The sequence below is a fragment of the Sarcophilus harrisii genome, chromosome 2, assembly GCF_902635505.1.
Source record: "Sarcophilus harrisii chromosome 2, mSarHar1.11, whole genome shotgun sequence".
NCBI lineage: Eukaryota > Metazoa > Chordata > Mammalia > Dasyuromorphia > Dasyuridae > Sarcophilus > Sarcophilus harrisii.
The window spans coordinates 325,253,803-325,268,640 of record NC_045427.1 but is presented as its reverse complement, the minus strand read 5'-3'; the positions used below and the strand labels follow the sequence as shown (position 1 = coordinate 325,268,640).

Here is a 14,838-nt window from a genome sequence, read left to right as displayed (position 1 = left end):
ACTCCTGCCAATCTTTTGAATTGACTGACTGACTGAAGCTCTTTTTAGGCTCTTTTAGAGGTGTAAACTCAAAGATTGACTCCTCCTCTAAGAGTGGGATTATGGGAGGTGTGAATTTAGATATCTCATACTGAACCCTGAAATCTCCCAAACATGTGAACTAATGTGTGAGCTAATGTGTGAACTCTCAAAGGTGTTAACTTAAGCACTGTTTCTATCAATTCCATTGAGTAATCACCTTGTTTCCAGTTCTGGCTCATAACAGTAATACATATAATATGACAAAAATATGGCAACATAATCCTCCCTTAGATTTTTCTTTCATTGGAGAGATTACTACATTTTACCAACTCTGTTGGTACATTAAGGATCTGCTAGTAGGGTGTCCAAAGAATATGGTATTAAGTTAAAAAGAAAAATATAAAATTCATTCAAAATAATACAATTCATTATTACCCACTGAAATTTCTCACAGCTTCTCAATCACTTAAGTTCACTGTGAATAAAATATTTAAACACAGGGATTATACATATATATATATATATATATATATATATATATATATATATAATTCTCTCGTACAGAAGAATATACCATACACGTAATAAACAATTTATTTTTTTCAAATAAGTTTTCAAGAAATAACTTCCTTTTCACATTCCAAAAAATGTCTTAAAAGGATATCATTTACTAATATACCCCGAACAGTAAATAACTGTAATATACTCCTGGTCTAAGTAATTATTAAGGACAAGGAAAAATTAAGGACTATCAGACTCAATAAGACAGAGCAGGGGTTCATAATCTTTTTTGGGGTCATAGAACCTTTTGGCAGTTTCATGAAGCCTTCTCAGAGGTTTTTAAATGAATAAAATAAAATACATAGGACATGAAGCTTCAAAAATAGGAAAATTTGTATTCATATACAAAATAATGAAGTATGAATCTGACCAATTCATAACCTCTCAGTGCTTTAAGAAACAAAAAATCTATAAGATAGTTGTAAAGCCTTACCCCAATCTCCCAGTTCCCATTCCCACCCTAGAATTCCTTATAACAATGAAAACTCAGATTCTGTTCCCAACCTTATAATGTGCATTGCTAAAGAAAGCTAAGGTTCTATATCTACCATATCTCATTTGCTTTTCTAGGGTTTCCTTGGCTTTGACAATTTTAAGGAGTTTTTCCATGGAGAACATGTAGAAACTATCTTGTAAGTCCCTCCCACTCCACCCCAGTTAAATATGACTTGTCAAAAAAAAAAAATCATTCAGCTGGAAATAATAAGAAAATATTAAAGTGACATGTGTGATAAATGAGTAAGATTGGAATTAATTCATTTAAAATAAAATTATAAACAGTAAAATGTATACAATAAAATGGAAAATAGCCTTTTAATGATGTTTACTTCATAAAGCACATTAAACATGTTCAAAAGGAATGTAAACAAGTTCAGTTTCATTTTCCAAATTGCTAATTTTTATTTATTTTAAATTAATAAAATTATTGATTTTATTATTGCTAATAATTCTACTTTCTGGCAATGTAGAGCTTTTGGTTTTGTTCTTTCAAAATTATGTTTTTAACCATGTCAAGCATCTCTTCATCTCTGGGTTTCTTCAAATCTCTAATCTTGTTTTCTTTACTTACTATCTTTCTATATAAGCAAAGGCTACCAATGAAAAGCTTCTCTTAGCCTAAATCAGCATAAATTATAGAATCTCTATATATGACATCCCTTGTAGTTTTAATAAATAAGCAGTGAAATCCATTACTCACAGAGAAGGATCTTGGACCAGGTCTTTGAGATTTATCCCACTTCGGTCTTCTGCAAGGTTCCGAAAGCAACTATCACTCACTAAAAAAGAGAGAAGGGATTGGGGGACAGGGAATTAATAAATTTAAATAAAATTCATATTGATTAATAATTTGAACACATAAAGAAAATAGTCAATGATCTTTTATTTTCATATTAGATACTACAGTGAGATTCTGACTTCTTACAATTGGTGGGCTGACTAAGGAAAATATTGTCAAACCAAGTAATCTGGTTGGATAACAAAGTCAGAATTAGCTCAGCATTTTCTAGTCCCAGTCCTTTCTTCTAAATCTCTCCACTGCATGGTATCATCAACTTTTCTAAAAGTAGTACTGTCACTACAATAACTTTTGTAATGAACATTCAAATTAAAGAATTGGAAACAACGACGAATGCTCTAATTTAAAGATTTTACTTATACTAGAGAGTAGATAATTTAAATGGCAGATACAAATAATTCATGATAAGTAGAATACGATTACAAAATCAGATTCTAATGAACATAAACTTACAGAATTTTAGCACAAAAATTACCCTTGAGAAGATGTGAATCAGCTTTGAATCAAAAACCCTGATTTTGCTAAAAATTTGGGCATATTGCTCATCATGCCTTTTGTTTTTCAACAAAGGATAGGAGGAAGGGAACAAGCATTTATTATATGTCTACTGTGTGCCAGTCACAGTTCTAAGACTGTTACAATTGTTATCTCATTTGATTCGTACAAGAATACCAAAAGGTGGTTAATGTTATTAATCCCACTTTATAGTTGAGAAAGGTAACTTACCACCCAGAGTCATACAACCCTGCCAAATTTGAATTAAGTTCTTCCTGACATTGGATCCTGTAACCTATCCAACTACTTGTGCCACCTAACTACCTGAATTAAGCTTTATAGGTGTTAATACTTTTTCCACCTCTAGGATGTATTATATATATTTTTAATTAAAAAAAAATCAAATTAAGTATTCAAATTTAAGTACTTCCAAAACTACTGTTTTATAATTTCCAATTCAAATTATGGACCAACTGAATCTTGGAGATTTAATCTTGATTATTTCCTAAAATAATGTACCATGTACAATTTTCTAAATCCTAACCAAGAGGTATGACAATTGATAAAGTGAATAAGTACCAATTCAATTAACCATTCTTTGAAAATATAATTAAAACAATTAAATTTATAAAGTCTACTGATGTAGCTGATATAGCACTAAATGATATTATTTAGGTACCAGATGATGGCAGGCACCAAATGTTGGAGTTCAGGCATGCGAAAAATTTTAAATGGACATTCTTTTTGGCAAAAGACGGGTTTATTTAGGAGAAGAAGTTACAGACAAAATGAATAGATACAATAGACACCAGGAATGATAAATATGAAATAGAGTGGGAAAACACATAGCAAGGAAAGAAGTTATAACAATTAATGACTGAAAAGCCAAATTCCTTAGTGGAATTTGCAATCAGCCAGAAGAAAGCAAACATGCTAATGAGGTTGGAGTGTGCCCTTAGCTGGTAGGCTAAGTTATAGGGTGATTAAAAGAGATACCATGTGGCACAGTGGAGAAGTAAGAGAAAAGACATCTAGAGACAGAGGCTGCCCATGATCTCAACAAAGGTGGGCTTAAGTGGTTTGACTAACTTGGATTTTTGATTGGAAATATTCCACAAAGGGGAGAATCATGGAGGATGGAACTATGGAGCTAAACTGATTTCTATCAATCTTTTTTTCCCCTTCCTGTTCCAAAGAACAATCTCATCAATGCTACAGTTTTTCTCTTTCAACCACACTCAGCCATTCAGGACCTCATGACTACCACATAATAACAATAATGCTTCAGGGTAGTAGCATCAAATGATGAGATTGATGTAGGCAATTTTTACTTCATAAAAGTAAAAAAAAAAAAAAAAAAAAAAAAAGGAAATACCAAAAGAAAAGGAAAGAAAATGGACAAGAAACAGATAAGAACCTTGACCATAGAAAGCTCCTGTGGTGACAGGGAAGACCAAAAGACTAAATCAGAGAAGAACAAAATATCCAGAGGAAATCACAAAGAATAAGGGTCTCAAGATGAATGAGCCATCTTGGAAGGGCTCATAAAAGATTTTAATAAGTAAATAAGACACATAGGAAAAAAAATGAGAAAAAATGAGAGGTATGCAAGAGAGAGTCAACAACTTGGACAAGGAAGGCAATTCCTTAAAAAATATAATTAGGCAAATGCAAAAAAAATTCACTGAAGAAAACACTACCTCCAAAAGTAGAATTAACCAAATCTAAAAACAAAAGATAACAAAAGATAACTGAAGAAAATCACATATTAAAACCTAGACTAGGGCAAATAAAAGTAATGATTCTGAGACATGAAGAATCAGTCAAACTAAAAAGAATGAAAAAATGGAAGAAAATGTGAAATACCTCATTAGAAAAACAGCCAACTTAGAAAATAGATTCAGAAGAGACAATGGAAAACTGCCCTAATATTCAAAAAATAAAGGGAAATACTCATTGAAAGATTCGATCAATCACCTTCAGAAAGGGATCCCATAAGGAAAACTCCAAGGAATACTGTTGCAAAACTAAAAAACTACAATCTCAAGGATACACTCTCCAAGCTGTCAGAGAAAAACAATTCAAATATCAAGGAGCAATAGTCAGTATTACCCAGGATCTGGCAGCTTCTATAATAAAAAATTGAGGGCTTAGAATACCATATTCTGGAAGGCAAAGGACCCAGGGTTCCAACCAAAAATTGACTACCCAGCAAGACTGAGCATCATATTTTAAGGAAGGTGATGAATCTTCAATGAAGTAAGAGACTTTCAATCATTTCTATTGGAAAAAGCAGAACTAAACAGAAAATTTAATTTACAAACACAGGACTCAAGAGAAATAGAATGGTAAACAGGGGGGAAATATACATCATTTAAAGAAAAAACTGTTTAAATCCCTAGATGGGAAAATGACATCTATAACTCGTAAGAACTGTATCTGTCACTGGGGCAGACAGAGAGGGTTAATTTTATTAGAAAAAGGAAAGAAAAACCAAATCACCATCACCAAAAATGAAAAGGATGAACTTTCCACCCGTGAAAAAGAAACTAAAGCAATAATTAGGAACTATTTTGTCCAACTGTAAGGCAGCAAATCTGACAATCTAATCAAAATGAATGAATTTTCAAAAATATATATTGCCCAGATTAAAAAAGGAGGAAATAAATTAAATAGCCCCATTTTAGATTTAAAAAAATTTTTTTGAACAAGTCATTAATAAACTCCCTAAGAAAAAAATCACCAGGGACAGATGGATTCACAAGTGAATTTTACCAAACATTTAAAGAACAATTAATTCCAATGCTATGTAAACTATTTGGAAAAGTAGACAAAGAATGAGTCCTGCCAAATTCCTATTATGACACATATGTGGTACTGATACCTAAACCAAGAAGACTCAAAACGGAGAAAGAAAATTACAAACCAATCTCCCTAACGAATATTGATGCAAAAATTTAGAATAAAATATTAGTAAAGAAATCATAGCAATTTATCATCAGGATAATACACTAAGACCAAGTAAGATTTATACCAGGAATGCAGAATTGATTCAATATCAGGAAAACTATTACCATAATTGACTATATCAATAACAAAACCAACAGAAATCACATGATAATCTCAATAGATGCAAAAAAAGCTCTTAACAAAATACAGGATCCATTCCTATTAAAAACACTAGAGAGCACAGAGATAAAGGCAGCTTGCCTTAAAATAACAAACAAATCAAAAGCAACCATTATTTGTAAAGAAGAGAAGTGGGCTGCATTCCCAATAAGATCAGGAGTGAAACAAGGATGCCCATTATCATCACTATTATTCAACATTGTACTAGAAATGTTGGCTTTAGCAATAAGAAAAGAAAATGAAATTAAAGGAATCAGGATAGACAAAGAGGACATGAAACTATCACTTTTTGCAGATGATATGATGCTAGACTTAGAGAATCCTAGAAAATCATTTCCAAACTTACTGGAAACAATTAACAGCTTTAGCAAAGTTACAAGATATAAAATGAACCCCCACAAATCATTAGAATTTCTATATATTACTGCCAAAGCCCAACTTCAAGAGATAGTAAGAGAAATTTAAAATAACTATAAACAAAATACTTGGGTGTGTACCTGCGAAGACAAACCCAAAAACTATATGAACACAATTATAAAACACTTCTCACAAAAATAAAGTAATATCTAAACAATTGGAAAAATATCAGTTGTTCATGGTTAGGCCCAGCTAATAAAATAAAAATGACAATTCTGCCTAAATTGGTCTACTTGTTCAGTGTCATACTCATCAAACTTCCAAAAAATTATTATATAGAACTAGAAAAAATAATAACAAAATTCATTAGGAGGAGGATAGTGGTTTAGTAGATCCAAACCTAAGAGCATGTTATAAAGCAGCAGCATCAAAACAATTTGATACTGGCTAAGAAACAGAGTAGTGGATCTGTGAAATAGAATGATACACGATACAAAAATGAAAGCCTGTACTAATCTAGTATTTGATAAATCCCTAAACTACTGCTTCTTGAATAAGAACTCACTATTTGACCAAAATTGTGGGGAAAAGTAGAAAATAATTTCTCAGAAACTCAGCACAGACCTACACCTCACACCCTAATACCAAAGTAAGAGCAAAAGGATACATGATTTGAGCATAAAGGATGATATCATTAACAAATTAGGAGAACAAGGGATAATTTGCCTATCAGATCTTTGGAAAAGGGAGGACTTTATAACCAAAGAAAAACTAGAAAACATAATGAAAGGCAAAATTAATAACTGAGTATATCAAATTAAAACATTTTTGCACAAACAAAACCAATAGAAGCAAGATTAAAAGGGAAGTAACTGAGCTAGGAAAAAAATCTTTAGAGTCAACGTTTCTGATAAAAGTCTCATTTCTAAAATATATAAAGAATTGTGTCAAACTGATAAAAATACAAATCATTAATTGTATTGATAAATACAATTTATTGTACTGATAATTGATATGAACAAGACAATTTTCAGATGACAAAATTAAAGCCATCTATGGTCATATGAAAAAATGCTCTAAATCACTATTAATTAGAAAAATGAAAATTAAAATAACTCTGAGATACTACCTTACATCTTTCAGATTGATTAATATGACAAGAAAAGATAATGACAAATGTTGGAGGAAATGTGGGAAAACTGTGACATTAATGCATTGTTGCTGGAGTTCTGAAATGATCCAACCATTCTTGAGAGCAATCTGGAACTGTACTCAGAGATCTATAAAATGGTGCATACCTTTTGACCCAGCAGTGCCATTACTGGATCTGTATCCCAAGGAAATCATAAAAGGAGGGAAAAGGACCCACATGTGCAAAAATATTTATAATGGCTCTTTTTGTGGTAATAAAAAATTGGAAAATGAATAGATGCTCATCAATTAGGAAATGGCTAAATAAATTGAGGTATATGAAGATAATCGAATATTTTTTTATTAAAACTTTTTATTTTTCAAAACATATGCATGGACAATTCTTCAATATTAGACCTTGCAAAACCTTGAATTCCAAACCTTCCCCTCCCCCATGCCCTCTGGTAGATGGTAAGTAGTACAATACATGTTAAACATGGTAGAAATATATGTTAAATCTAATATATGCCTACATATTTATACAATTATCATGCCACACATTAAAAAAACAATCAAACTACTTTTTAAAAAAAGAAGCAAAATAAAATGCAAGCAAATAACAACAAAAAGAGTGAAAATTCCATGTTGTAAACCACACTCACTTTCCACAGTTCCCTCTCTGGGTGTAGCTGTTTCTCTTCATCATTGAATAATTGGAACTGGTTTGACTCATCTCATTGTTTAAGAGAGCCACATCCATCAGAATTGATCATCGTATAGTCTTGCTTTTTCCCTGTAAAATGATCTCCTGATTCTGCTCATTTCACTTAGCAGTAGTTCATGTAAATCTCTCCAGGCCTCTTTGAAATCATCCTGCTAATTGTTTCTTATAGAACAATAATATTCTACAACAGTCCCATACCATAATTTATTGAGCTATTCTCCAATTGATGGGCATCCATTCAGTTTCCAGTTACTTGCCACTATAAAAAGAGCTGCCATAAACATTTTTGCACATGGTAAGTCCATTTCCCTCCTTTAAGATTTCTTTGGAATATAAGCCCAGTAGAAACACTGCTGGATCAAAGGGTATGCACAGTTTAACAACTTTTTGAGCATAGTTTGAATATTATTTTCTATAAAAAATGGTGAACACGCTGATTTTAAAAAGGCCTAGAAAGATTTTACATGAACTGTTGCTAAGCAAAACAAGCAGATGCAGAAATATACATAATAATAGCAAGAAGGTGAGATGATCAACTATGAAAGACTTAGTTCTTCTCATAGTTCAGTGATCCAAAGCAATCCAAACTTTGGACAAAAAATTGCCAATTGCATCCAGAAAAAGAAGTCTGGATATTGAATGTAAATCAACACATGCTACATTCACTTTTTCCTGTTGTTTTTTTTTTTCTCCCATGGCTTTTCTCCTTTTGTTCTGATTTTTCACTCCCAACATGAATCATAAAGCAATGTATATTAAAAATAAATAAACTTAAGATACTTCTATGAAGAAAGATAAATTCATATAAAAAATCCAAGAACATAAGGTATGAAGAATGATGTAATACATTTGGATGAAGATTAATGGAGGGAGACTCAGAAACAACATAATCATAGGAATATTCTGACAGACTTCTTAATGTCTTAATCTTGTCAAATGGAAATTTGAGATAAATGTTTTACCTCTACTTAAGATTGTTATAACAATAAAAGAAGATCATAGATGTTTAAAAAAAAAAAAGGAGTTAGTTAGCTATAAGAAGGAGAAAGATACCATGAGGCAATGGTAGGGTGAAGAGAGGAAAGACACCATGAGGTATGGAGGAGGGGTGAGGAGAAAAACTTGAGGCAGAATGCTGCCATGATGGGCTTAACCCAAAGAGTTTCAGCAATGATGGCAGGGCCATGGACAAATATAGAGGAAATTTAACCTCTGGGGTTTGACATAACTTGTAGTTTTGGATGGACACAGCAAGGTGGGGGCTACCTATGACCTCCACAGAAGGTGAGACTATAAGACTGAATTGATCCCCATCAGTTTCCTTCCCTGCTTTTCTCAGGGAGTAATGTTGTTAGTACTTCAGATTCTCTCTACCAACCCCATCTAGTAACCTATCATTTTTCAGTCATGAACAACTCTTTTCAATCCCATTTGGGGATTTCTTGGCAAAAAAGCCACTACAGGGGTTTGCCACTTTTCATTTGGAAGATGAGGAACTGAGAGGCAAACAGGATTAAATGACTTGTCTGAATCATAATAATAATAATCTGATTTAAACTAAGATGATGAATCTTCCTGATTTGAATCCCAGTGCTCTATCCACTGCACCATCTAAGTGCCCATGAAGTAAGTAGTACAGATATTATTAAACTTATAGTACAAATGAACAAAAATATTTTAAAAAGTTAACTGATTCATGCATAGTAATAAAACATACCAAACTGAAACACAGATTCTGACTTCAATTCAGTGTTCATTCTACTATACTACATATAGGCACATGTTTGTGTTTCGCTGAAAGATAATTTTTTCTATACCATATACTTGTTCCAACTTAAATCTCTGTATTTTAGAAGTACATTTATAAATTCTAATTCCTAGTAAAATAATAGAGTTAATGACATTTGTACTTAAGTAATGAACATTTTGTTTGTTTGTTGGATTTTTTAAAAAATTAGACAAATTTTAGAAGGATAAGAGGCACATTAAGTTTCATATATTAAACCAAAATCACCATAAGAAATCTATCATTGTTTCTGCTTCATACTGCAGGAATAAAAACCAGAGAAGTTAACTGAATAAGTGTTCTCATTATTTTAACTAGTGAGAATTCAAATATTCTTAAGTGATCATCTTGTTGGACTTGTTCCAAATGTTTGTAAATTGTAATGAATCTTCCTTTTGCCTCTTTTTTTTTTAAAACATATGTTTTTTGTGGTACTACACTCCTAAAGAGGAAGAGAAGGAGGAAAACAAAATATCCTATGAAAATGGGATTTTTAACTAAGTAAAATAATGAAAAATATAGACAATTACAACATAAAATTTATCTTCCTAACTTTTTTTGCTAAATTAGACACACATGAGGTTAGTTATGAATTTTAAAAGCTTCTACTTTTATATTTTTCTTTTACATTTAAAATCCCTGCAAGAAATCTTTAGAATCATTGTAAATTCTAATCCTGAGAACAAAATATTAACAAATATCAATAATTAGTTGTTGCATTGTAGGAAATATAATAATTAACTAATAAAGTTATTATAGTTAATAATAAAGTATTATAGTTAATTACATTTGTACTTATGTTATGAACATTTATTATTCAATGGAATTTTTAAAAAGAGATATGTACTAGAAAAAATATATATATATATAAATAAGTTTCATATATTAGACTAAACAGTATAATTAGAAATAATTCTTATCAACTGCTCCTACTTAGTGAAAATATAAAAACTAGCAAAGATTATTGGTATTCTTACTCCATCAATGAGCATCCAAATATTCTTAAATAATTATTAAACCAATAATGGATAATTTTTTTTTATTATAGTAGTCTAGGTAAGATGTGTAAGTAAGTCTGTGGGAGAATGGTGCCTAAAATCTTTTCCTGATAAGTGATGCAGGGCAGCTCTTTCGTCATAACCACCACACCTATTTTGTAAAAAGTGCTGTATTAGTTCCTAGGAGGTTGTCTGCTCATTTTGTTAAAACACAATGTAAATTGGAAGATAAATATTTATACAAAGATAATCTCAAAAAAGTTGTATTTAAATTTAAGGTAAAGAGCCAAATATTAATCAGAGGCATTGTGATCAGGGTCTTTGATATAATTCAATTCTACAAACATTTAGTATTTACTATGTAAGATGTAAAAAAACTTTAAAAGTATACTTTGTTTTATAGAGCAGAACAGATGTTACATTTTACAACTGTGTGGAGCAAATCTATTGGGGTTATTTTTCGAACAACACATGCCCACAATCAATTCTCTGCATTACATTTTTGGTTGCAATTTTTAAAATTTTAACATCATTATTACATCTGTTATTGTGATCTGTGATCTTTGACATTATTATAATTGTTTTGGCATACCACAAACCTCATCCATATAAGACTTCAAATTTAACTGATAAATGTTGCATGTGTTCTGACTGTTCCATAAACCTGTCACTTCTGTATCTCTCTCCTGTTCTGGCCTCCCAATTCCAGGAGACATAATATTGAAACTAGGCCAATTAATATTTCCTACAATGGACTCTATGTATAAAAGGGTGAACCAGTGATATGGCAAACTTCATTGTTGTCTCACTTCAAAAAAAAAAAAAAAAAGAAAGAAACTGCCACAGGTACCGTAACCATTACCCTGATCAGACAGCAGCAATCACCATTGAGAAAGACCCTTCACCAGCAAAAGAATAGTACTCACTGAAGATTCACATAATAGCTAGCATTTTTTTAAAACAATATTTTTTAATCGAGGCATGTACATTTTATTTTTTCTTCTATTTTTTCATTTTTTTGGTTTTGTTTCACTGATTCTTGAAGTCTCATTGAGTCATTTACTTCCATTTGTTCAATTCTAATTTTTAGTGAATTATTTTCTTCAGTTAGCTTTTTTATCTCCCTTTGCATTTGGCCAATTGAACTTTTAAATGGGGTGTTTTGTTCATTCCATTCCATAAATTCTGTTTTTCAATGAATTGATGGCTTTTTCAGATCTATTTTGTAAGGAGTTATATGCTTTTCCCATTTCATCATATCTAATTTTTTCAGGAGATTTCTTCAGATAATTTCTGTTTTTCCTTTTCCTACCCTCTTGCAAAGATCTCATTTTGTCTCCCCATTTTTCTTTTCTCTTTAAAGATGCTTTTTCAATTCTTTCAAGAGAGCCTTCTCAAGGAGATGAGAACCCCAAAAAGGTGATCATGCCTTCCCTGACTGCTCAAAAAAAGGAGTAAAAACACCATAAAAACAAGGTGATCATCACAGGAAGGGAGATGAAAACACCAAAGGAAATAGAAAATCAAATCAGATCAGCAGATTTCTAAAGGGGCTCACTTGAAACAAGTATGAAACAAGGTGTACATAAATCTATCAATATGGGAGGCATTACATAAGCACATAGCAATATAACACAGGCTAGTAGTAACAAATAACATGAATCAACATACAGAATTGTACATGTCCATAAGTTCTAAAAATAGTCCCAAAGGAATCCATTGTCCATTAGATCATGTGCCAGGAATCCAATAATTCCCATAAGCTCTGAAGTACTGCAATAGTCTCATCAACAATTTTTCATCTCAAGGAATCCAATGATTCTTGCTGGTTTTCAAGAACTGAAAGAGTTTCATCTTGCGTTAGGAAATTCAATGATTCCTGAAGATTTTAAAGTTCTTTTAACAGTCTCATTGTCAGCCATGCTCCTTCAGTCTCAGATGTTTCTTAAATCTTCTCCTTTCTTTTGAGGTTTTTCTGCTTTTTCATTTTCTCTCTGATGGACAAGGTGAATACGGCTCGTTGGCACCCATCTGATTCCTTCTTCTCCTGTGGAGATACAAGCAAACCATCTTCCCCAATCAGTTAACCTATCTAATTCCCTTCTGTTTACCACTTTTGGGATTTCTCCTCATCATCTGGCAATTACATGGAAGGTGTTTGCTGTTTTGTCTGTTTCTTATATAGGATCTCTTCTGAGAGAGAGAGAGAGAGAGAGAGAGAGAGAGAGAGAGAGAGAGAGATAGATTAAGGAGCTGTTTGCTCCATAAAAGCTGTCTTTAGTCACAGTTCTTTTGGCTTCTTTGCTCTTTTTTTTTGGTTTGTTTTAAAGTTGAGGTCTACTCTTAAGGCAAAGAGATGACAGCCATTTTAGTTTGCCCTGGGCTGGTGTTTCTGATTGATTTCTGGTGCTTTGTAAGTGTGGCCAGGTCCTGCCCATTATTCTGGGGTTCAAAGACTCACAATTTGCCTTTTATATTTGCTTTGGTTGTCTCAGAGCAGTACTACTATTCATAATACGTAAAATGATCCTAGGATGTTTGAGGAAGGCCTCTTTAGAAGATCTCTAGAAAAACATAGATTAGAATTGCACAGAGTAAAAATTCAAGGATGAGTTACATTTTGAACCAGTAGAGAACAAAAAGAACTGTTCCTCAGAAATTTCAATTTTCTGTTACAACTTTGGGGACTTTATGATGAGAGAATTGACATTTCTTTGTCAATGTTTACACTTTTTAAAAATTACAGATAGAAAATCCTTTTTAGTATTAGGAGAAGTTATATATTTTAAAATTTATCTTTAAAATACAATATTAGGAGAAAGAAGACAGGGAAAGAGAAATGAAAATTAAAATATTAAAATGTTTGAAATGTTTCATGCTATATTTGAGAAAGGTAAAAAGAAAATATGCTATTAAATAGAAAATATTGCTATTGCATCAGTCCAGTGAGAAAAATCATAAAGAAGCGACCTACAGAAGACAATGTCAAGGTTACCTAGAGTTCAAGAAGGATGGGCACTGAGAAAAAGCCAACAAAGTGACAATTAACTTTGGACACAACAGTTTCGAGTTGAATGATAAGGACTAAAGCCAAAGAGCAGATTTAGAAATGAAAGGAAAGCAAGAATTACAGATGGTAGATAGCTTTCCTAAGTTTAGTTGAGAAGAGAAAGAAAGATGATAAGATAGCTAGAAAGGAAGTTTTATAGGATCAGGTGAGAGGTTTTTAAGGATAAGGGAGAAATGTGCATGTTTGTAGGAAACAGAAAAGGATATTGGAAAAGAAAAATTTAGTTTTACTGGTTTCATCGCATTTAGAAAATACATTAACTTTGCTATACTTCATTTTCCTAAAATTAAAATAACAACAGGACTATAACTGCTTGGTCACTGGGAACTCCATGTGGAATAAAAAGATATTATGTTTAAGACATCTGAGGATTTTAAATTCATCCCCCAACATTTAAAAAAACATTTCTGAAATGTATTCAACTACAATACATTATAACTGACATTGTCACCAGTTTATATGGTTGGCATCTAATTAAGAATTAACATTAACATATCCCCAATTTCTTAAAATATTTGGCTAATCTACTAAAAATCACCCCAAGTACAAAAAGGAAGATTGCCTCAAACTTATTTTTTCTTTTTCTACCTCCTTGAGGGCAGAAGTAGTGTTGTTTCTTTTTTTATCTTCACAGCTATGGCTTCCAATATTGTGCCTTGTATTAATAAGGTCCCTCTGTTTACTGAATCAGAATTATGTTTAGTCATTGTATTTGTTAACTTTCAAGCTGAATGATTAAATGTTCAAAATATAATTGTATATTTGGAAAGAGAAAAGGCACATGAATTCATGAAAATATGCATATCTGCATATACACATATACAGGAATATTTAAAGTATAAAGGATATAATAACTAAACTGGCTTCTTTATTTTCTCATTCAGGTCGATAGCCCTGGACAACATTTCTTAAAATTTGCTTTGAAAACTGATGATTTTGGAAGCAGTCCAACAAATTCCAAAAAAGACAAAAATTTTAATAGCAAATAAAGCAAATCTATTTGCTTGATTATCTACTTCAATTATATAAAATGTTGGTATTCAGCTAGCACAGAAAGGTATTAGAGATCGGTCAAAATCAAAACCATAACTGAATAGTTATTATTATTCTAAAATCAATCACTAAGTACATAAATCTGTCATACTGTATATATATATGAGTTTATGTTTACACACACATTATTCATCTGTGTGTGTGTGTGTGTATGTATGTGTATATCTTTTTTTTTTTTTTTTTTTTTTTTTTTTTTTTTTTTTTTTTTTTTTTTTT

The 14,838-nt window shown here is 31.6% G+C and overlaps 1 protein-coding gene across 11 annotated transcripts in view; it reads right to left on the bottom strand.

The window, feature by feature from the left end:
• The window catches only part of GPHN (gephyrin), a 751,804-nt gene that overhangs the window by 538,710 nt on the left and 198,256 nt on the right, over positions 1–14,838 (bottom strand). For all 11 annotated transcript variants that reach the window (XM_031952740.1, XM_031952743.1, XM_031952746.1 and 8 more), the window contains exon 2: positions 1,781–1,859. In XM_031952740.1, coding sequence (XP_031808600.1) covers positions 1,781–1,859 — 79 coding nt within the window. The remainder of the gene's footprint in view (positions 1–1,780; positions 1,860–14,838) is intronic.